The sequence below is a fragment of the Astatotilapia calliptera genome, chromosome 10 (genome assembly GCF_900246225.1).
Source record: "Astatotilapia calliptera chromosome 10, fAstCal1.2, whole genome shotgun sequence".
In the NCBI taxonomy this organism is placed as follows: domain Eukaryota; kingdom Metazoa; phylum Chordata; class Actinopteri; order Cichliformes; family Cichlidae; genus Astatotilapia; species Astatotilapia calliptera.
Genome location: NC_039311.1, coordinates 17,330,079 through 17,354,125, shown reverse-complemented (window position 1 = coordinate 17,354,125; position 24,047 = coordinate 17,330,079). Strand labels below are relative to the sequence as shown.

Sequence of the window (24,047 nt, the reverse complement as noted above, 5' to 3'; positions counted from 1 at the left end):
AAAAAAGAAAAAAAAAAAAGCCAAACTGCGGCCTTGCTTGAACAGACAAAACAAGCATATTTAATGTATCCATGTCCCATCAGTTGTTGTTAAAACTAATGTGGTTAAGCAAAGGATTGGCCATTTGGGGCTCTTAACATCAGGTTGTGCCTGGAGAGCTCGTTGCGTCAGGTGCTTTGGCTAATAATTGATAGATTTGGAGAGGCGGCGTGTGGTGGGTTCACAGCTGGCTGACTGCGCTCCACAGTCCCGTGTTTAGTGACTGAAAAGCTCCAAGCATGATTAAATAAGAGCCCCTTTAAGGGACAAAACTGGACATCCAAAGCCAGTATTGACGGCCACCATGAAGGCTTTGCTCACCTTCGTGACATTTCTTGGCTTCTTCACCCCCGTGACCGCAAAGCCTAACGCTGGCTTGAAAACCTGGGGTCGCTTCAATAAGCTGCCCTATCCGGCAGACAAGGCTTTCCTCTATGACACCTTCCCCAAGGACTTCATATGGGCGGTGGGTACGGCCGCGTACCAGGTGGAGGGCGCATTCGAAAAGGACGGGAAGGGGCTCTCCATTTGGGACACTTTTACGCGCGGCGGCACCCGAATGATCACCGGAGACGTGGGCAGCGACAGCTACCACAACATCAACGCTGACACCCGAGCCATTAAACAGCTAGGGGTCAGCCACTACAGATTTTCCCTGTCCTGGTCCAGGATTTTTCCCAACGGTACCCGTGGCAGTTACAACGAAATCGGCACCAACTACTACCGGACACTCATTAAGAAGCTGAAGGAGATCCGCGTGGAGCCGGTGGTCACGCTCTACCACTGGGACCTGCCAGACCACCTGCAGCAGACCCTCGGCGGATGGAGCAACCCGGAGCTCGTGGGGATTTTCAAAGACTACGCCGATTTCTGTTTCCAGGCTTTCGGGGATGACGTAAAGTACTGGATCACCATCGATAACCCCTTTGTGGTGGCGAGACACGGATATGGCACCGGAGTGGTGGCTCCCGGGATAAAGACCGACCCTGATCTTCCATTCCGGGTTGGACACAACCTGCTCAAGGTGATTCTATGTTGTTCCTGTGTGTATGTGTGTTTTTTAAAATATCTAAAATATGTGCTTACATTATTAAAACAACTTTAGTGAAGAGGATTTGAAGGGGTTATTTCTAAAATAAAGAAATTACCTGTTTTGTAAGTATTCATTTGACTCTGTAGCCAATCCAATACTTAAAGCATCTTTACGTTACATTTTCTGCTCTCTGGGCCAGCTCTCCCATAAAAAGGACATTTTTAATGTCAATGAGACATTTTAGGATGATATAAAGTGATATAACAGTCACTTTACCAAAAACTGACTGGCGCTTATGCCTTGTGAAGGGAATGTTCTTTCTCAAATTCACTTGATATCATTCAGGGGAGATATTTTTGACAGAGTACAGGCCAACAAATCTAAAAAAATTATAACACTTAAACTAAGATTGCCTGTAGTATTTATTGTAAATGACTTGTTTCCATCCAACCTGTCAGTTTGGGGCATAAAGAACACTTCTGTTAATGGGAAATGCATTTTAAAGCAAAAAAGAAAAAAAAAAGCTAGATGTAGCAAATTTGATACAAATTAAAACTCATGTATGCCATTATTTCCCAGTTTAGTCTTTAAAGGGTTACAAAAGTCTTTTTAAAGCAAGATCTAGCCAAGAAATTGCAACAAAAATATGACATCACAGTATTATAAAGAAATTTAAATGGTCAAAAAGGACTTGATTTATTATATTGCAGGTACAATCACACAGAGTCGTAAAGATACTTGCAAAACATGTCATTATTTTATATATAACGTCTTTGTAAATCCTGCTGACTACACGTTAGTTCACAAATAAGCAAAGCTATTGCAGACAATAACCTCACAGAAACAAACATCTTACTATGTTGATTGTTTTCTTAATTTTTCTCAGCACCATGAGTAACTCCTTATCATTTTCTGCCTGAGGATCTTTACCGACCTGCTGACAGCGAAGCTCATGGCTTTGGCTCGCCATGCTTATTTGGATTTGGACTCTCTTAAAAATTATGTATATCTTTTTTTATGGTCTTGTTTACTGGAGTGTAGAACGTTTCAAGATGCTTGAAATGTATGACTTACATGAAGACGAAGCGGGTGGAGCAATGACAAGTTTTTTTCTTTAAAACTGTTAATCTATAAACTCCATCATCGTGGATAACCTGATTGTGTAGGAACGAATATTTGATCGAGCTGCTCTCATGAGTAATAATGTATTTGTTTCTGGGCTGCTGTGAAAATAATAAATCTCAAGGCCTTATAATATTTAATATTATTAATGTTATATTTGTTTTGTGTCATCCTTCCCAGCATTTATGCCTACATCCCATCCACCCATCTCCCCTCTTTTTCTGTGCTTCTCCCTCCTCCAGGCTCACGCAGCTGCTTGGCATCTCTACGACCGCCACTACCGTCCACGACACCATGGCAAACTGTCCATGGCGCTGGCCTCTCACTGGATCAAGCCCAGCCGCACTCGCCTGGAAAGCCTGAGAGAATGTCAGTGCTCCCTGGACCACGTCCTGGGTTGGTTCGCCCGGCCACTGTTCATAGATGGGGACTACCCTCCCTGCATGAAGTCAAGGCTGGGCTCACGTCTGCCCTCCTTCACGCCGGAAGAAAGTGAACAGGTGAAAGGAACAGCTGACTTTTTTGCCCTCTCTCACGGAGCGGCGCTGAGCTTCCATCTGATCAACGACAGCCTCAAGTTTGGGCAGCAGGAGGATCTGGACCTGAGGATGCTGCTATACTGGGTCAACACGGAGTATGACAACCCCCCCATCTTTGTGGTGCAGAGTGGTTGGTAGGTGTAGACGCTCTGCTGATTGCACAGCACCTCTTTGATGCCACCTCATGTCTGTCTCTGTTGAACGTCTTGGTTTCCATGCAGGTACGTCCTCGGCAACACCAAGACAAAAGACCCAAAACACATGTACTACCTCAAGAGGTTCATCGCCGAGGCGCTAAAGTGTAAGTCCAGTGTCGTGCATTGACATTCTCATATCAGCATAAGTGGTCATAAAAACAATGGCAACCCGATATCTTCACACTGAAACTAAATATGGGTCATCTGCGCTGTTGTGTTTGTAATCCAGCAATCGTCATAGATGGAGTGAACGTGATTGGATACACCGCCTGGTCTCTGATAGACGGCTTTGAGTGGCACAGGGAATACGGGATACGACGGGGGCTTTACCATGTGGACTTCAACACTCCTGACATGAAGAGGGAGCCAAAGACATCTGCCACCTTTTACAGGCATGTGTTCAGTTCTTATCATTTTGTGCAGGTATCTGTTGAATTCCTCCAACAGCAGAATAAGTTACTATGATAATAAAATGCTGTACAGCAGCACAGCAGAGCGATAAAGCTGATGAGCCACACCAACAACTCATTTCCACTACCTTCATGTAGTGGGAAAGAGTTGTTGAAGCTGGATTAAGAAGAGATTTAATGATCAGTAAGCACCAGTACCAAGAAATGGGATGTTTACTTTGAGATCATTGATGGAGAAGATGTAGAGAAGGTTAGACAGCACAACATATCTGCAGTAACCGTTTCATCTTGGTTCAGTTAAGGACTCTTCTCTTTTTATATATATATAAAAAAATCACAATTATGTCTTACAAACACAGTAAAGAGACACAATAAAGGAAGAAAGTTTGTGCCGCTGTCATCATTCCTACAGAAACGTCATCCAGAGCAACGGTTTCCCAGAACTTCCTGAGAACAGACCAGTACAAGGATCCTTCCCCTGTGATTTCGCCTGGGGTGTGTCAGCCAACTCAATCCAGGTGCTTGTGGGTGTTTGTGCATGTAAACTGAGCCCGGGAGGAGATGGTGTGTAGGCACTGCAGGGGGTTTTGCAGATGGATGCGGAAGTCATGGCGGGCCAGAGGTCGGATAATGAATGAAAGGCGATTAGAATGCTTGTAACACACCCAAAAAAGATTCCAGGTCTGACCAACCGTCTCAGCCGTGGGCAAAAAGATGATAGTCAATAAAATTCTAAAAGATAATTTATTGACACGATAATCAAAAGATAAAACAGTCCAGTGTCCCATTTGCGAATCAAGTAAATACACACAGTCCCAAGGCCAGAGCCAGCTATGCCACAATGCCTGTTGCACTCCACGTGTTGACTTCAACAGGGGTTAGCACCACCCTGCAAGTAGATAGCCAGTGGTCACTACAGCCTCTGCAACTCTGCTGCCTTTAGGCTGTGGCATATAATAGGCCCTGGCCTGCACAGAGAGACAAAATGAAACACTCACTATATAACTCACAGTGCAAAACCCATCCATCCCAAACATATCAGATTTCATTACATTACACAGTAAAGCGCTATATAAATACAGGCCATTTACCATTTTACACACCTGCAGAGAAAGACAAAATGACGCAGCAGTGTTTGTAGTGTGGGCTATAAGTAGACCAGTGTATCAGTGCAATCAGGTACACCTGCCTCTAATTAGTCCAGCCCCATTACAGCCATTGGCTCACCAAAAATGTGACACAACCACTCCCAACCCAGTGCAACTTCAAAAAACAATATGGAGCTGAATTAATACAGGTACATTCGTCTACCATGTTACATGCTTCCTTGGAGATGTCAACTCAAGAAAATATTAACTTAACTGTCTCAGCTTTGATTCAGGGACTCACAATAGAGCTGACAATGGACCTGTTTACCTGTTTCTACCATCTGTGGGGCTGATATCTATAACATATTTAACATGACGGCTCTGTTGGACATTTTGAAGATTTATGCAGTGATTATAATATCTTATTTGAAAGTATTTCTCTTGCCCTGATCGAACTTGCATCGTGTGGATTACATTACTTCCAGCCTGCGTTTTCTATGGTGAAAGTCCAACTTAGAAACAGGGACAGTAATTAACCCTCTCTTAATCATAAACCACATGAACCCTCAGAGACATCCTGCAAAACTGCTTTGATCGTTTTGCATCGTTATTCGCACAGGTGGAGACCACGCCCACCCAGTTTGCAGACCCAAACGTTTACCTCTGGAACATCTCCAACAACGGAGAGCTGCTGAAGCTGGAGGGCTTCAGCGCGCCGCCTCTACATCGAACCCCACACTGTGCCGATTACGCCACCATCCGCCAGCAGGTTGGCCATTTTACCCACCTGCCACCTGTTTTGGCTCTTTTTTGGGTTACAGCATGTAAAGGTTTGAGGGAGGTTTCTTAGTTTCAGTGTGTATCCCTCCTCCTTCTCCTCCCTAGGTGGAAGAAATCAGGCAGATTGGAGTAAACCACTTCCACTTCTCCCTCAACTGGTCAGCTCTGGTGCCTACAGGGGATGTGGCTCATCCTAACACCACCCTGCTGGGGTACTATCGCTGTTTCTCACGTCAGCTGCTCCAGGCTAATGTCACACCTGTGGTCACTCTTTGGCACCACACCCGCCAGCGCAGCAGCCTGCCGGCCCCGCTGGATACTGCCAACAAGTGGCTGAACAGGTCAGATAGAGCGCTTATATAAACACCGTTTGAGCTTGAAAATTTGCTCCGAATACAGAACAAATACACCTTAATTTCTATGAGTCATGGTTTATCACAGCTTACAGTAATGGGCAGAGTGGTGTGATATAAAAGCAAACATGCGGCGATGTTTCCAGGAACAGTGTGTCCATGTTTTCACCTGCGTGATCGCTGACTGCTCCGTGTTTTCTCTTCCTGTAATAAAGAGATACTAAAACCAGCAATCCCAATATTTGAAAGTCTGATGTGCTGGCATTTTTAACTCCATTAGTGACATCTGACGTTGTTTTTAAAGTAGAATGATAGCCACCATTATTATTTTTTGAAATCACATGTAAGTGCCTGAATGTTGTCACTGTGCAAAAGTCTTGAGCCACAGTACATACTTATACTGTGTATATACTTATTTTTTATTAGATATATCAGAGCAGCAAGATTACTTCCATTTCAGTTTCTTAATGTAGATATTGTTTTCCCTTGTAACAGTAAGACTCCAGAGGCCTTTGCAGACTATGCCAGGCTTTGCTACAGAGAGCTAGGGGCCTATGTGAAGATATGGATCACCCTGAACGAACCAAACGATGAGATGGTGAGCTACCCGGAGGGCCATGAGATGCTGCGGGCTCACGCGCTGGCCTGGCATGCTTACGACCGCGAGTTCAGATATGCACAGGGAGGAAAGGTCAGTGAAGTGCTGGTTCTGTGTGGACCAGGGGCGGATCTAGAGAAGCTTTCTTAGGGTGGCATGAGGGTGGCAAAGAAATCAAATGGGGTGGCAAAATCAAAGCCTTCCCCCCCCCCCCAAACACATATGCAGGTGGTTACATATGGTTAGAATGATTCAGTAAGCATACACGTTTTTCATATAAATATAGTCTATAACTTAATTATTGTCTGTAGCCCACATAATTACACACTTTAGTTACATAAAACATGTGAGTTTTGATGTTATGTACTGTATAGCGTGTATAATAAATAAATATGTAGCCCAATAAGTATAAAATCCAGAAAGCTACACAACATGGGGCGGTTCGTTTACAAAAACAAGTCTAACTTAAGTTTCACACTGTTTTTTGTTAGAAAACAATCACATTGTTACACGCTTAAATTACACAAAATTTCAGAAATCTGCACTGTGATGAACAAAAATTTAAACCTAATTTTTCATGATTTGTTGGATACTGGAGACTGAGGTCTGAAATACAAACGGCCATTTTTGACTCCTTTTGAGTTTACGTTTCACCCTCAGATTGTTTCATTTTATTTTTTCCCCCTTGCCTTGTTTGGTATCTTTTCAGCTCAACTGAATTTAGTTATTTTTTTCACTGACATACTGCATTAGTACTACTATTACTATTAATAGTACTATTACTGATCTGAAATCACACAAAGAACTTAAAATCCTAGTAGTATTTTTTTTACTGTAAAAAACCCCCACAGACATGTTGAGTACATTTTTATAACTTGAATTGCAAATATAAATTCTGTATATGTTTACAAAATGTACAGCTATTTATCTAAAAATGCAGCCAATACACCTGCCAGGTTTTTTTTTTTCATTTTCTACAACCATTTAAAAATATTACTAAAACTAAAATGAGAGAACAATCAGGTTTTGCAGTAAGATGCCCCACAAATGACGTGTGCCAGTAAAAAAAAAGTTTAAAATAATCATGTGATTTGGAGGTGCAGCGTGTCCGTGGACCACAGAGGGTTAATAACACTCACCTTCCTTCCATTTCCAGAGTGCAACATCCAACCACCTGTGTAAAAGCCAAAATTCCCATGGTGTTGTTCAAAATGTGCTCTGGCACAATCATAAGCATCGCTTGCTACTAAAAACAAGAAAAAAGCAGGTCCTGCTATGGGCTGAACCATTTATTAATGGTGGTGGGGGGGACGGGACACTATCCAATATATTCAGTTTTAGCATTTATATTCACTGTTGACTGTAACTACACTCAAACTGTTAATGCTATCTTATTTTCATAAACAACACTGTCACTTGCCACCTCGTGCCACCCTTCTAGAGCCGCCCCTGGTGTGGACACCAGGAGAAAGAAATATTCTCAGATGCTCACCTGAACTTGGCATGCTTTGTGTAATATCAGGTGTCTCTGGCTTTGCATATGGACTGGGTGGAGCCGGCATTTTCATTCAGCCGAAAAGACGTGGAGCCGGCTAAAAGGGTTTTAGACTTCTGCGTCGGCTGGTTCGCAGAGCCAATCTTTGGCAGTGGGGACTATCCTGTGGGGATGAGGAGCTGGCTGCGGCAGCTGAACTCACTCGAGTACAAATCCTTCATTCACAGTGTGGTACAGTTTTAAAGCCTTGTGTGTAATATTAAGTGTACGCAGTTAAATTTTAGTTATATTTTATGTGCTTCCACAGACTGCCAGTTTTCAAGAAGGACGACAGACAGCTGGTTAAAGGGACGTATGACTTCTTTGCCATCAGCCACTTCAGTACCAAGCTTGTGACTCACGCCAAGGAAGACTCGTACGACCTCACTCCTCTGGACACTCCACTCTGTTTTAATATGACTTCAACACTATCCAGGCTCATCAGAAATTATTTATTAACTAATAGGAAGTTCTTTAGTCACTCTTATTTTCTACATCTACAGATACACCTACACAGCAATGCTTGAAGTCCAACACATGATTGATACCACGTGGATCATGTCCCCAAGACCTGTCGTGCCCTGGGGACTGAGGAAAGCCCTCAACTGGGTAAGACTGTTGTGATGGTTGTGGTGTGCAACCATCTGTTTCCCGTTGCAGTTATGTGTTTTCATACTGAGTGGATGAAAACTTTCAGGTCAGATGTTGTTTCAGTGTAATAGCAGCATAAGAGGCTCTGTTTTTTTTTTTGCTCTGTAAGGTGAAAGAGCACTACAGCGACGTGCCCGTCTACGTGATGGCTAACGGGGTCCAGGAAGATCCGGCCCGCTTCAAGGACAGCCTGAGAGTTTACTACCTGTACAACTATATCAACGAGGCACTTAAAGGTGAGACTTTTTTGTGGATTAATGTCATGCAACTTGTGTACAATCCTGTAGAGATAAAGTCTTCTCCCCTCTGTGGCCTCAATGCAGTTTAATTATTAGACAGCTATTTAGGTCACTGATCCCAGCTCAGTCAGCTGACTTGGACCCACGTAACTGCAAACACAAATATCAACAGAGATGCACGCACAGTCCACGCTGAAGTTTTGAGTCAGGTCCCTGCCCTTGTAAAGCTTACTGTGTTACACCAAAGGATGATATCTTGTAGTGTTGCTGGAGCCACATTAAGTTTATTATTAGTCATTTTTTTAAGAAAAGCGATGGGAGAGACATTTTCACATGCACTTTGACTTTTGCCAAAGTACAGGAAATAACAAGAGCACTCAGACAGCGCAGCTCCACCCGAAGAGAAAGAGCTATACTTAAACTTTGTTTTATGCTGATGTCAGCATTGGTAATATGAATGTTGTACTGAAAAATAATGTCTTAAAGAGCTCAAACACACAAAGTGCTTATGTCCTCCAATCACTAATATGTTGCTTTAAAGTTTGGAGATAACCATGGAAACTAAGGGTTTTTCCTCATTTTTGTGACCCTGATTTGACCTATGACCTCGAAGAATTCTATAATAAAATGGTGTATTTAATTATCTTTACCCTTATGACTGGAGCAGAACTGGCTAAAATCTTTGGCTTCTATAAGATGTAAAAACTTTTAAAAGATATATTAAGATATATTCATGCAGGGTGTGGTTTTGCAAAACCTTATGGAGTGACATAAGGTGACATAAAAAAGTGCGCTCTACTGCTCTCACTTTGCCGTTTGATATGAAATATTGCTCAAGAGGGTTTGTCGAAATTATTTTTCAAGATCATTTGGCCTTGGGCGTCAACAGTGAAGGTCGATGTCAATTGCTTAGCCAACCTAGGCTGGAGGTTATAGCTAGAAATGTTTTTTTACTTCACTTGGTTGGACAGCTGTTATCTCAGGCTGTAAGGAGAGCATTTGTAGGTAACTTATTCTTAATACGGCGACAGCATCTATGCTTATTTGGTCTTTTTCAAAGTAGTTTATATACACAGGTTAGAGCAATTTTTATTAAGCTCCTGAAGCGCAAATGTAGAGCAATATCTAGCTGCATATGTTTGAGTTAATGAATTATAGAATAACTGTAGTATTTATGTGTTGTTGGCTGTATAGGGCATTAATGTTTTATTTACTTTTATTCATACTGAATATCTGAGGTTGCAGAAGACTGGGTGGTAGAGAAAGATGACTGGGAAAGTACAGCTAAGGTGCTGAGGTTCCTCTCTTGGATAGGGTGCCAAGAGAGGAACTGTGGTACTCCACAAGAAAGTCAGGAGCAGCAGAGAAGTGTGTGAGGTAGGTGAAGGACATGTATGAGGACAGCGAGACAGACAGGTTTAAGGTGGGGGTGGGATTAGGTCAGAGATTGACTAAGTTTATTCTTTTCTCCTGTCACTCAAGAGGAAAAGACAAAGACCTCAGAGAAGATTTATGGAGGCTTGTAAGAGTTTGAGATAGAGTCAGATGATCTGTTGTGGTGACCCCTAAAGGAAGCAACCAAAAGAAGACTCAATATCTAACATGCTGCCTTTCCTCCTCTGTCCTCCACAGCATACACTCTGGATGGTGTAAACCTGAAGGGTTACTTTGCCTATGCCCTGAACGATCAGAGAGACCCGGGGTTCGGCTTGTATGGCCAAGTCCACGAGGAAGTCATTGTCAAAGCCTCTCTTTCCAACTATCGCAACATCATCGAGCATAACGGCTTCCCGATTCAAGGAGCAGAGCCACAGCTGTGTCCCAGTGTGGCACCGCCCTGCCGTAGCTGCCACGTCCTGGGCAAGAGTCCTGTGATGGGCTTCTTGATTCTGGTAGGTTCAGGGGTGCTGATCACCCTGGGCCTCATTATTTACTATACAGCCAAGAGACACAAGGAATGTTACTGATGGCAGGAGCTGCTTCGACCAAAAGTGTGCTTGCAGCAGTGCAGTCTGTTCAGACTGTAATAGTTTGGATTTGATGCTAAAGGAGGTTTGATTTAAGACATGCTGCAATCAGCCTCACATTTTAGGCTTTATATGTCACTAAGTAATGCTGGTGTTAATAAAACATCTCTATTTTAGATAACCTTACGTCTCCAATACGTCTATTTGTTTTCATTGTATGGAGAGAGTGCAGAGGATTAACAAGTTCACAAATAATGGTCTGTCCAGGGTGACACATTCTTTCTCCAAGACGAGTACTAAATAAACAAAATTAAGCAAATGCTACAAGAACTAAGAAGTGGCTGAAAGAGAATCACAAATGAAGCTGCGCAGACATGTTAGAGTTGGGATCAAAGGTCTGACAGTCACAAAATTAATTTTGATTCGCAGGACACAAACCGCATTCATTCCACCTCTAAGTTACTTTGAGTTTAACAAGAAAGATTACAGGACAGTGAGCTTTTAAAAGACATGTAATTATTTATTTGGACACTTAACAAAAAGTGTAAATTAAGCTCTATAATTCAGCTTTTTTGTATTATTTGCATTAGTTTGGCCATTTTTGTTAGTGCAAGTGAATCTCTGTTTGTGTGTCCTGAAGTAATGTGGTTAGAGCCCACAGTTATATAATTACATACCTGCAGCACACATGCTTTGGCTCACCCTGGAAACATGTTGCATTACGCCCTTGTTCCAGCTGCCTTTACGTACAGTACGTACAGCTGTGAAAAAGAAAGTTTTCACAGGAGTCTATGCAGGCCTGTGAAAAACCAAGTACACACTACACTCTAAGTGCACTTCCACAGGAATAAAGTAGGTTGCAAGAGTAACTCCTCTATAAAAGCAGAAATTTTGAGTTTGCTGCTCTGGAGCACTAAGCTGTGCGTTTACACGTGTACAGTTTTCCCAGGAGTGGCCTACAGCTCAGACTCATAGTCCTCAGTTAGCAGGTTAAATGTTAGAATTCATGACAATACAATTAAAAAAAGGCTGAACACATGCAGCATCTTTGGAAGGACTGCCAGGAGAAAGCCTCTCTAAAAGGAACATGGCAGCACAGCTCAGATGCATCTGAACAAACCACAAGACTTCTGGAACAATTTTCTTTCGACAGGAAAAACAAAAATGCAGATGTTGGTCATGCTGCACAGCATTACTTTTAACAAAAGCCAATTAGCATATCAGCTCAAACACCTCATACCAACTAGTGGAGGGCTGATGATCTGGGCTCGTTTTGCAGCCACAGGACCGTGAAGTGGCCACAAACTCCTCTGTATGCCAAAGTATTCTGGTGAAATTAGGACAAGCAATAGGACAACGATCCCAAACACAGCAACAAATTTACAACAGAGAGGCTGAAAAAAGAAAATAAAGTGCTCCAATGACCCAAAGTCCACACTGAGGCCTGATGGAAATGGTGTGGAGGGACCTTCAGCGAGCTGTGCATACATGAATGAATGTATCACCCATCTGTAATTGTATTCACCCTAGTTTGGGCAATCTTGTTATCCATTTACTACAGGCTGACTCATCCTGAAATATGATGCGTTACATCCCCCTTTGCTCATACGTACCATGCATCAATATCTCGATTTCAGGTTAAAAAAAAAGGCTCAGTGTTTATGATAATCATTATAGATTTGGTCACATCCATACAGCATACAGATCAGAATATCTGTAATCAAAGCAATTTATTGTTTTGTTCAGTACAATGTGAATTCCCCCCCCCCTCCCCCTCCCGGGGTGGTCATCACACCACCCCTATTAGTAGTTTACACGACTACACAGAGAGATCAAAGTTTACTAACAGCGTTTAGCGCTGAGGGTTTTGGGCAACTACACATAAAGCCAGAAACTGTAAGACTTATTGTGGAGTAAACTGTGTCAGCATCACCACAATGCCTAAAAAGAACAGAAGCCTGTCTCAAGTCCAGTGAAAGTTGTGGAGGCAACAAAGAAACGCAGCTGTTAAACTCCTGACCAGAAAAATATCGGTCTATTTAAAGTCCACTTAAAGTCAAAACATCATCGCATCCAGACCATCTTCCATGAACTTCTTGTAGATGGCCATGAACTTGGCAGTGAACGCCTCCAGGTGGTAGATGGCTTTGCTCCCCAGCTGTAGTCTGTGCTCATAGTAGGCTGCAATGTGAGCCACCTCCGTCTTCAGCTGCCCATCACAGTTATTAAGCAACTCTTTCACGAGACACTGTTAGAGGAATGAACAAGGACACTTTTACAGCCTCTTCATTAAAGACAACCACAAACTGCACTTTCACAGGAGATAACGTGAAGTAAACGATACCTTCATGATAATCTCAGGAGGGATGCAGTGGGTCAGGAGCTCATACAGTCTGGCTCGGACCTCCAACAACCTGGAACAAACACGGGTGGGAATTTTCATCAAAGTATCTCCACAAGTTTGATCTCTAACAGAACCAAATCTCTGTCACATGTACCTTTGAGGACTCTGCTGGCTGACGATGGCATTAGCCGTTTCTCTAAGATAAACCTCCCAGTCTGTCTCCGGGACGTCTTGGTCCACTGAGAATGGATACCTGTGAATGATAAGATATGCTAAATAAGTATGTGTTTAGGTTTAATTCCAACATAAGAAAGAAAATAGTAAGTTTTGCCACAACTTACTGCTGCACTCGGCAGGCTTCGCACATCAAAAGCGCTTTACGGAGGTTGCGACCAGATTTCTCGCCGATTTGCTTGGCCAGCTCAGGCGGGAGGACGAGACCCTCCTTTTTACAGACGGACGTAAGAATATTACAAACCTTAAAAAACAAGAATACAGCAGAGAAAAAGTTACTTTAATGAACAAAAACACAAGTTCCAAATAATGTAGATTAGTAAGAGCACGCCAAAAGACACCAAATTCGTCTCACCTCTTCTGTGCTCGGCAGAGGAACTCTAATCGCCAGACAACGGCTCCTAATTGGCCCGATGACTTTGGATGTAGAGGTGGAGCAGAGGATGAGTCTGCAGGTGGCCATGTACTTTTCCATCGTCCGACGCAAAGCGTGCTGGGCATCCTTCGTCAGTCTGTCCACCTCTGTTAGCAACACCACTGAGAAAAAGAAAAAGATAAGGGTGCCAATTGCTAAATAAGTGACAGGTAGATGCTGTGACTTCACAGAGCTAAATGGTAAATAGGTGAAATGAGTTCACAGATAAAACATAATCCCGCAAGTCTACATTTTTACTCTTAACGGTTAAGTCTTCATACATTTGACTACAGGCTAAATTAGCACACTTCTACCTTTGAAGTCTCTCTGTGTGCTCGACTGGATTTGCTGAGACTGTGCCACAGTTTTGATCAGCTCTTGAATCACCACGCGGTCCTGGTTCCCCGCATCACTGTACAGCACAGAACAGAAATACAATAAACAAACATTAAAGCTGAAGCAAAAAGGCCTTTTATAGCAACTATAGTTGTCACATGTACTGGAGGGAAAAAGTAAAGATACAGGAGTGCAACTATCAAGTAAGAATATCTCCTCACCTTGGATTTACTTCCAAGTGATAGTTGCTGGCTATGGTGTTAATCTCAATTTTCTTCTTTGAGGGAGCCTGCAGACAAAAACCACAAACTGGGAAATCAACTAAATCTTTAAGTTGTAAGTCTAAAAAGTTGAAGATTGATCAGAGATGTGACTCTAAATACAGCATGTGAAAGGTGTATTTTACAGAAGTTATTCGCTTGGGGAGAGTGATTGTTTAATTATTTTCCCTCTTACCACAATGGTCTGGTGCTCAATGCGAAGCTTTTCCACCCCAGGACCGTAGAGCTCCCTCAGCAGACACATGATGCGAGTCTTCTTGCCTGCACCTGATGGACCGTACACCAACAAGTGTGGGAAGTCACCACCCTGAACCTGAAACATTAACACAAAATTTGTAGTTTTTCTTTCTTTTTTCCTTGTGTTTGAAGTTTTTTTTTCTAAAGAATCAGACATTATATCTTTGCTTTTAAATATTACCAACATTGCGTTATGTTGCCAATGAGAGCAGCACTGCTCTGCATGCAAAGAAAATGTGACAACTGTTATTAAACTTTACTTTTCATTATCTACAGTATATTATATACCTTTTTATATTACTTTTTCTTAGCTGTTCTTGTTCAGGAGTTTACGTCAACTCATGAATTATCAAGGTCATGTCATGGTTATTTTGGGATTTTGTTTCTCCAGCGTAAAAACGTTGTGCAGTATACATCTTAAATGACCAAAACACAAGACAACAACCCAAAAAACAAGAATTGGGTGAACAAGTTTAAATTTATTTTATTGATGGTGCTGAAGGTTAACTTCAGACCTATTAACTTCTCATTAGTTATCACAGTCGACTACAACTGGAAGTTTCTCTTTGCCAACATAGAAAGGATTTGTTTGACAGCACTTATTGGATTGACCAATACTCAGAACAATGTAAAATGCCAAAGTCAGTAATTGAAGATGTGCCAGTGGTAGCGGTACACTGCACAGAGTGGATGGAATAATGGAGAAGGGGGACTACATCCAAAATCTAGATGGTTGAAACTTGGACAAAATTGGGTGCTGTAACAGGACAATCATCCTAAAAATAAACCAAAGCTGGTTTGGAAAAGCAGGCTAAACTACTAAAAGCTCCTGGCTAAACTGAACCCTTTTGTGGATTATGCTTAAAAGCCGGGTCCATGCTAGAAATCAACCAATTTAAATGAACTCTTCAGAGATGAGAGAAAATCTAAAATAAATTCAAACTTTTACAACCAATTATTTTTAAAGTCATAAAAGATATGCACCATGCAATCATTCCAACTTGGAAGAACAATAGTTTGGATGGATGGATAGATGGATGGAATGATTAAAAGCTCAATATTACCATTACACTCATGACCAAGACGTCAGTGGATTAAATTTTCTCACCAAAACTGTATGTTTTTGAAAACACCATTTTCAAGCATTCACATGAATGGAATAAGAAACACAAAAAGTATGAATAGTACCTCCTAAACGATGAACATATGTGAACAAGCACTTCAAAAACACAAGTTGTGTGTGCACAATACTCTGTCTAGGAAAGGATGGTGTGTGTGATGTGTATACAGAAAGTGTGAGAGGATGAGATCATCTTTAAGCGGATGTGAAGCCTTATTAAAATGGCATTTGCTCCATCAGATATAGGGATCTATTTTCCCTCTTGGTCAATACTGTGAGGTTCTGGCTCCATTATAGTGTCAAAGTGGAACAAGTTGCACATAGCTAGTAACGTCCACGATAGCATGAACGGGGTTGTTTTACAAGCTGTACACAAAAACCTCTTAACCAGCTCAGTAAATCCCCCCACAATTGTCTTGCAAAGCTAAACTTGTCGATCATGCCTGCTCACATGCAGCATTATTTACGACGCTACCGCCAATCTGAATAAACAGCCATCATGGAGGAGCTTATTTCTCTTACCAGGTTTTTGAGCTGCGCCGCCTGCTCTTTATGAAAGTCCAGTTTCCCGAGGGACGACGGACGATATTTGTCCACCCACAAACTCATTCTGCTATGGATTCAGTAAAACGTTACAGTCGTCCGTGTTGACAGCAGACACACTCTACGCTTGCTAATCTCCCGCGAAATGTTATTCACACAGCAACCCGCGCGACTGGTTCCTGCTCGGCTACGGAGAGACGGAGAGGACAAATCTGCTACAGGCGCGTAGGTAAACCGGAATTTTCATTGCGCAAAAAAACAAAAACAAAACAGATATTTTTTTTTATATAGGACTCAGTAAAATAACGTAACTCAGTAATTCAATAATCTGTGAATGCGCTAAAATGTGATTTTTTTATTCCCTCCACATTCTAAAATACACTTTATATGTGATTTATTTAGCTTTTTAGCTAGTACTATTGAGAGTTCTGTGGAGTCACACATTCGCAGTCAGCACATTTGTCTTTAAAACTGTGTGTAATTCCTCTAAACAGGCGATACCAAATGACCTTTGCTTGTGCCACTCATGCGTGACATCTCTCGTGTCCAGGTGCAAACGGACATTCATGTCATCGTCTTTACAGCAGATGACATGCCTTACTGGGTGGAAGCGATATAAAGGATTTGTTCATGGAAAACAGACTAATATCACAGAGGAATGTGAGACAGTTAATCCCATGCTGCAAAAACAAAGCTGTCATTTGACAATGAAAAGGTATGAGTGCGTAGTTTTTAGTTTTGGGGATTTTTTTCTAGAGGAGCTGACCTTACTGTACAATTATTTGCGTTTTCTATCTCTGTGATCATTATTTGGTCAGAGCACCTTTTTCTTTAACCCACGACTCTGGTTTTGCATCATTCATAAAAGTGAAAAAGTAAAAAAAGAAAAGAAAGAAAAGCAGAAGAAAATATACACTATATATACTTTAGTAGGCAAGCATTGTACTGGGTTTGGATCCCATTTGCTTTCAGAACTGTCTTTGTTCTTTGTGATATGGGTCCATATGTTAACATTGGTAACATATCAGAGATGCCTCTGGAGGTCATTTGAGTACAGACAGTTTTTTTTAATGCTCAAGAAACCAGTTTGAGATGATTTGAGCTTTGTGACATGGTGTGTTATCCAGCTGGAAGCAGCCATCAGAAGATACATATGCTATGATCATAAAGGGATGGACATGATCAGTAGTCTGTAGCATTTAAACCATGCTCAGCTGGTACTAAGGGACCTAAAGTGTGCCAAGAAAATACCCTTGACACCATTACACCACCAGCAGCAGCAGCCTGAGCTGCTTATACAAGGCAGGGTGGATCCATGGTTTCATGTTATTTACACCAAAATCTGACCCTACTAGCAAAAATCAAAACTTATGAGACACCAGGTGACAGTTTTCCAAACTTTTGTCCAATTTTGATGAACCTGTGTTAAAATTAACCTCAGTTTCATGTTCTTAGCTGCTGGTGTAGCTTCAGGATTTGTCTTGTTATGTATTCAGAAATGCTACTCCACACAGCTTGATTCTAATGATTTTATTGAGTACTGTTACCCTCCTATCAGTTCAATGCAGTCTAGCCTTTTCACCCTGAGAACTGCTGCTCACCAGATGTTTTCTCTTTTTCAGGGCATTTGTTTTTATGAATGCTAGAGATGGTTGTTTGGGAAAATCCCCGTAGATCAGCATTTTCTTAAATACTCAGAGCAGCCTGTCTGTCAAAATCACCTCTCTTCCCCATTCTGATGCTCAGTTTGACCTCCAGCAGGTCGTCTGGACCATGTCTACTCAGTGAGCTGCTACCATGTGACTGGCCGATATAAATGAACAATAAATGCATGCTTTGAGTGTACGCTCAGGCTCACATCCACAGAACAGAAGCGTATTTCTCTATGAGTCATTATATTTCCCTCCTTTATCAGAAGAACAGGTTCAGAATTTTAATACCTTGTTTTCTGCAACAACAGAGTTCAAAAGGTCGTTTTTCTTCTCTGATCTGACTGAATGTTTGCTGTCAAAATGAGGATTTATTCTCTTTTGCATTTCAAACAGTATATACATTCAACACTGTCAAGATAAAGCAGTTATTTCTTTCTGCAGCTACTCCTCATAAATGTTTGGTGTGACCCCTCCGTGGAATTGATTTGTACACTTAAAATACCAGAAACATGTTTTTTTTCCCTCTAAACATTCAAACTTTACCCATCAAACATGACCTTGATGTCTGTTTTTCTCCATTTTGTTTTTATTCTTTTCTTTTTACTCTGCTCAACCTGATCCAGGCGACTATACCTTTTTTTTCACAGGAATGCTACACGAAGCGTGTCTCAGCAGGTTAGCGTAGCTTGTATTGAAATACGTGCATGTTTTATTAATAGACTGGAGATAAATCATCACAGCACAGTGGAGCTGTGAAACATCTGGGGAAGGTTTATCAAGATTCTTCAAACAGGATCGCTCTCATGAATGTGAAATTCTTCAAAACAGTAAAACATTAATCGCGATCGTCACAATTTAAAGTAAATGTTAATCTCAACATTTAAATAAGTCACGATGTTCCTGATGAACCAAAGATTTGGATGTGAAACTTTGAAGTTATTCTGATTAGGATTTTATTACATTGCTGATGCCTAATGTAACGGCTTAAGTAATTAAGTAATACCCTGAGAAGTTGATGTCACAGTAAGCAAAGAGACTTCTACGGTCTTCCCCCTTGTCCGGACCTCTTCTCCCAAAAAACGGGCCTCAACAGGCGGGATCATTTTCAAGGTTAACATACAAATAGCAGAGCTTCACCCCAGACCACAGAGGTTCCCTCCAAAATGGGAAAATCTGTGTTTTCAAACAATCCTGAAAACTTTTCAGTCCATCCACTTCTCTGTAAATATCACAGGTCTTTCAGTTGTTGATGAAAGCGCACAGGCTGTTAGAAATAGTCTGGAAGGCGAGATATTTACAGAAGATAAGAAGAGTTTGAAGCATTACCTCATGTGCTGTTGAGGAATCTGCTTCTGAGGTGAAAAATCTTTTGCTCTGGGCCATATTGTATAGCAATGAGTGAACAGGGGAGGGAGGGAGTCTGGTTTGTCTTCGTGCAGATATTTAATCTGCTCGATCGACCAACAAAAAGATTTGATTTCCTTTGTCTGGAGTGAATCATTTACCCTTTTTTTTTCTTTTTTTTGCCTTGCACAAACTTTCATTCACATGAAAAATAATAAATAACAGCCGCACTTCAGACAGGCACGCTTACACAAATAATCTAAACACCTGCCCGTGGAGCTCTCTATGTGTTCTCGGTGAGGTAATGTAGGAGGGAAAAGCATTCCTCAGCCCTTCTTTCACTCTCCTCCCCTCTCAGCATTTCACGTCTTTCCCCACATAAACTTAGTCGGTTTCACGCTGTATAAACGCACAGGTCACTTTGTTAGATCTGCTACCCCCTGATCTTCAGCCTGCTCTGAGGAAAGACTTCCTGGGTGACACAACCTTTGTGCTAAAATGTCTGGTATGTTGTAAATATGAGTCTGTGTTTGTTTACAATGCAGCGTGCTTTCATTTATGTGTGTGTGTTTTTTAAGAAGTAGGTCAGAATCCCAAATTCTCTCATATTCTGTCAGTTAGAGAGGATTGAAATGATGTTGATGATGTTTCACATCTCAGCTAACATGTGGGAAATAGTGACATTTGCGACATTGCTGTATTAATCCTCTATGTTGGAAAGGATTTTTGCATGTAAATACTCTCTGTGCTCTACAGTGAATAAGTATTTCTATGTAATTTGAGGGTTAAACATGAGTGTGTCTGTGTGTGTGTGTCTGAAAGGCAACGAAAACATTGAGAACCAGGGTAGGAAAGGGTGTGTTGGCTCCAGACAAAAATAGCTATGTTGCAGGAAAAAACAATGCGTTTGAGAAAAATGCGAGAAAAGAAAAATAATGAAAATGTCAGAGTTACAGAGGAATCAGCCAACAATCACATTCATGATGTGACTGATATGAGTCACATAATTTCACTAAAAATGGAAAAATATTTTTCTACATATTAAAGTAATCTTGTAAAAGCACACTGCCGCTGAGCTATTTTAATTCATTTTAAGTGTCCTGTATGCAGTGTTGAATCGACAGCAGATTTTAATGGAGCACTAACCTTTGCTCGTTACCCCGAGAGTTATTCATTAAAACAAAACTAATGAATTCACAGAATGGGCCTCTGAAAACTGTCCAAGCAGCAGTTTCATGAGCGCTTCACGTAAGTTCCTCTACATCCATTTACAAAACAAATAGCTCTCTGTTACACATTCATATATATTTTTCGTCCCGCGTACATGTGAACATCGATCAGTTTACCCAAATATGCACACTCTGTTTCACCTGAGGAACACTGGAGGAGCTTTATCTTTGTAGGAGAATGATTTATACTCAAATCATGTGTTTTTTTAATCTATCTGTTTTATTTTAAAACTGCATGTGGCGATGCAGTGGTTGGTACTGTTGCCTTAAAGCAAGAGGGCTCCTGGTTTGACCCTGCTGGCTCATGAAATAATTGGCAGAAAATTCAAATGTTTTGACAACTGAGTGCTTATTGAACCGTCTGACAGTCAAAAAATATTGATTAATTTGCATATATGAGTATGAATTTGTATATTATGTGCTACATCCTTCATGTTTTGGAATTTATGTATAAAGGGGTTATTGAATGGATGGATTTTTAAATGTATTCTTGATTAACCGATTTCTGTTTTTCTTTCCTCTTCTCTATAACTCAGGCATCAAAGAACTTTGGGCCATTTAAATTTGGTCCAAACTGTAAATATCATCCATGCGTACTTTCAGTTTATCAGCTGCAGCTGGTCCAGTTCAGCTCCTTACAGATGGTTCAGTAGAGATGTATGAAGGTCCATCAGCTGCATTGCCTGTGCTGGAATAGTCAAACAGGCATACTTACCATCAGGTTGTCGATCTTCTGTTGGGTGACCTTCAAGGTCGAGCTACTTTCCTGCCTCAAGCCTCCATCGGCCATCTAAGAAGCATGTCTGAGTCTGTTCCTTTGCTGCTTTGTGCTCTGGATCCTGTAACCAGTCATACCACAAAATGGAACGAGCTGAAAATGGACAAGAGCTCCCTGCATGATGCTCCTGTGTCTGATTTCAGACAGAATGGACATTGTGAATGCAGACAGAGTTCAGACATGTCTCCTGGAGCAGGTCAGGACATGGAGGTGTCATCCCTGGATCGCAGAGCAGCTGTTCATAGTGATTCTCAGATGGAGGCAGAGAATGTAAAAGACTGTGGAGCTAAAATACCTCAGCAGAAAGATGAGAGCCCTGCAGAGACCCCAACAGTCCTGGACAAATGTTGTCATAAACGTCTGCCTGCATCTATGAATACACCAGAGGACGTGCTAAGAGTAGTAAAACACCACCCAAGCGCCATTGTGTTCTGTGATTACGACTGTGGGACTGGCAATCAGGTCATCAACGAGAGCTCTGATGGCGGAGAGTCATCGTCATCCACTTCTAAAGAGGCGGAGGGCGAAGACGGTGATGATGACTTTCCTGCAACGTTACAATATAAGGAATTCCTGGTCAGCCGTCGTCGTAGAAACTTGAGCAGGAACAGGAAGTGCTTAAGGAGGAGACAGGATGCCCAGCCTAACAGCACACCATTTGACTGGCAAAAACTCAACAAGGGCAAACCTGGGTTCACAGGTAGCCAGGAGGAGGAGGACACATGGGAGAAGAATGGAAAACAGGTAAGGAAAATAAGAGGGGGGCTTGGGCAATAATAAAAAACAAAGAAGTCTTGTTCACTTAGTAGAACAGCCAGAGAAAGCACTTGAAAAGCCTTTATCCTGTGTTAAATTGCACTGCGGAAAGCCTGATCCTTTTTCCACAGCAGAGAGGGATCCGGTCATAGCAGGAAAAGCACAAGTTTTACTCGTGAAATTAACAACTGCTCCATTCAAGTATTCAAGTGAGCCAAGGCAGCCTGGACTGTAACGCCAATTTTAGCCACAATTAATCTTATTATGTCGCCCCTCTAGTTTCCTAAAGAGACCTGCCAGAATGCCTGCAGCTAAAATCTTTTTTTGCAACTGTGATCCCTACAGGCGCCACCAGAGGGCAGCAACGTCAAAACATTTCGAGCTTGATTTCATTTGAGGGCCAGGAGTGAATTTCCTAAATAGGAATACTTTCATATCATCTTTGAGGAAAATATTCATTGCATTCGTGTGCTGCGTGCACAGCAAGTTGTCATGTGCTGATCCAGTGCTGTATTTAGGCTATAGATGCAGGGCAGCAGGGGGTCTGCACAATGTATTTGAATTTTTTAAAGTAGCCTGTTTTGTTCTTTCTTTTTATTAAATGCATAAAACTTAAAAAAAAAAAAAGCTTCCATTTTTGTGTGCTACTAAATCTTTGCATTATTTCTTCAATTCAATTAAAAAAAAAGAGAGTCTAAGTAAATAGGAATCTTTCAGCAGGTTCCCCCCTGTTAGAAATTCCTCCCATATTTCCCTTGGCCTGGCCTGGCCTGGTCTGGCCCAGCATCTCCAATCCTCCCAGCATGCAACACACCAGCAGGCTTCCCGTAGTGTGACAGTGCCCCTGACTGTGTTCTCACACCTGTCAGAGCAGCCCTCAGCTGCTGGCACGTTTCCACAACAGTCCTCTGGTTTGCTGTACGCAGCTTTCCCGCCTTGGCCTGAAATAAAAGGATTATGACCAAGTAGCTTTTCAAGTTACTTATTGACAGACTGAGGCCGGGGCTCATTTGAATACCTGTTTAATTGAAGGGAACCCCACTGCTGTTTCACACATTCCTGGAATATTTTGGCCTGAGCAGTTTGGACACATCCCCCGAATGTGGACGACATTTTTGCCAAATTAAATGTTTAAAAGCAAGTAATTAAACTTTGCTTGGAATAAAATGTGTCTTGCAGGCTTGGTGATAATTATTCTGCCTTATTAATAGCTCAGATGTGAAGGTGTATTAATCGTTGCCACAGATTTGTCGTTAGTCTCTGGCAGCCTGCTGTCATGCCCCGAAACTTGAGAAAAATAAATCTGTGTTTTTACAGATAATGATATGACTTCACTTTCTTGAATTTGTGTCTGTGTGAGTATTATTTCGCCTGAGATAACCCTTAATATCTGTAGTTTTCTGAATTTGGATGAATATTGTAGAATTACTTTGCACCTCTACTACCAGTGCTTACAAATGTCAAAGTACACCTAATACTTAAGAAAGCAAAAGCATTATTGGAGACTTCCCATCTCTAATTCAAGTTACAATCTGGTTAATTGTGTTTGGGATAATGAAAGAAGATGAAGTACTATAAGGGAATTACAGTTAGGCCAGCTAGTACTTTACCCTTTGTCTGGGCTGACATTTAGACCAAGTCTAGATACCCTTTAAAGAGTATTGGACAAGACTTAAGCCATGTTTTTATTAGGTCCACTTACAAGATAATATTCAGCTGCGTGAAGTAAAAAGAGAAAATAGTATTTGCTATTTGATTTCATTTATTAAGGGGAAAAAGCTACCCAAAGCTATCTGGCCATTTTGTAAAAAAAGTAGTTACTGTTTGTGTCATTTTTGGCATCAAGAGCTGAAATGTTAAAACTGTTTGTCATAAGTGGAAATGAGTCTTTCACATCACTGTGGGGGAATTTTAACCCACTCTTCTTTGCAGAATTGTTTTATTTCATCCACATTAGAGGGTTTTCCAGCATGAATGACCAGTTTAAGCTCATAGCAAAGCACCTCAACTAACATGACTCCAGACCTGTATGAGGCCACCCCATAAACATTCATTTTAGATTTTTTTTGAGCCATTCAGATGTGGACTTGCTGGTGTGTTTTGGATTATTGTCCTGCTTCAGAACTGGAGTGTGCTTCAGCTTGAAGACACAAACTAATGCTCTCTACTAATGTTAGAGAGGAGAATTCATGGATCCAACAATTGCAGGAAGTCTTCCATGTCCAGCA

General features: G+C 41.5%; 3 protein-coding genes across 3 annotated transcripts in view; 2 read left to right on the top strand and 1 right to left on the bottom strand.

The window, feature by feature from the left end:
• Positions 1–210: 210 nt before the first annotated feature.
• Positions 211–10,736, top strand: kl (klotho). Its single transcript, XM_026182838.1, has 13 exons — positions 211–1,063; positions 2,437–2,867; positions 2,955–3,034; positions 3,160–3,322; positions 3,753–3,858; positions 5,048–5,197; positions 5,314–5,549; positions 6,057–6,252; positions 7,682–7,860; positions 7,962–8,069; positions 8,197–8,302; positions 8,454–8,580; positions 10,216–10,736. The coding sequence occupies exons 1-13, from the start codon at positions 344–346 to the stop codon at positions 10,548–10,550; spliced, it is 2,937 nt and encodes a 978-aa protein (XP_026038623.1). The 5' UTR covers positions 211–343; the 3' UTR covers positions 10,551–10,736.
• Positions 10,737–12,319: 1,583 nt separating this feature from the next.
• Positions 12,320–16,281, bottom strand: rfc3 (replication factor C (activator 1) 3). The gene is made up of 9 exons (XM_026183176.1): positions 16,040–16,281; positions 14,336–14,473; positions 14,101–14,168; positions 13,858–13,955; positions 13,484–13,665; positions 13,236–13,372; positions 13,049–13,147; positions 12,895–12,964; positions 12,320–12,798 (listed from the first exon to the last, which is right to left on the bottom strand). The coding sequence occupies exons 1-9, from the start codon at positions 16,124–16,126 to the stop codon at positions 12,607–12,609; spliced, it is 1,071 nt and encodes a 356-aa protein (XP_026038961.1). The 5' UTR covers positions 16,127–16,281; the 3' UTR covers positions 12,320–12,606.
• A 4,555-nt stretch (positions 16,282–20,836) lies between these two features.
• Positions 20,837–24,047, top strand: part of stard13a (StAR related lipid transfer domain containing 13a) — a 51,336-nt gene continuing 48,125 nt past the window's right edge. Inside the window, exon 1 of the mRNA XM_026181698.1 lies at positions 20,837–21,807. Within this exon, the coding sequence (XP_026037483.1) occupies positions 21,085–21,807 (723 nt within the window). The 5' untranslated portion in view covers positions 20,837–21,084. The remainder of the gene's footprint in view (positions 21,808–24,047) is intronic.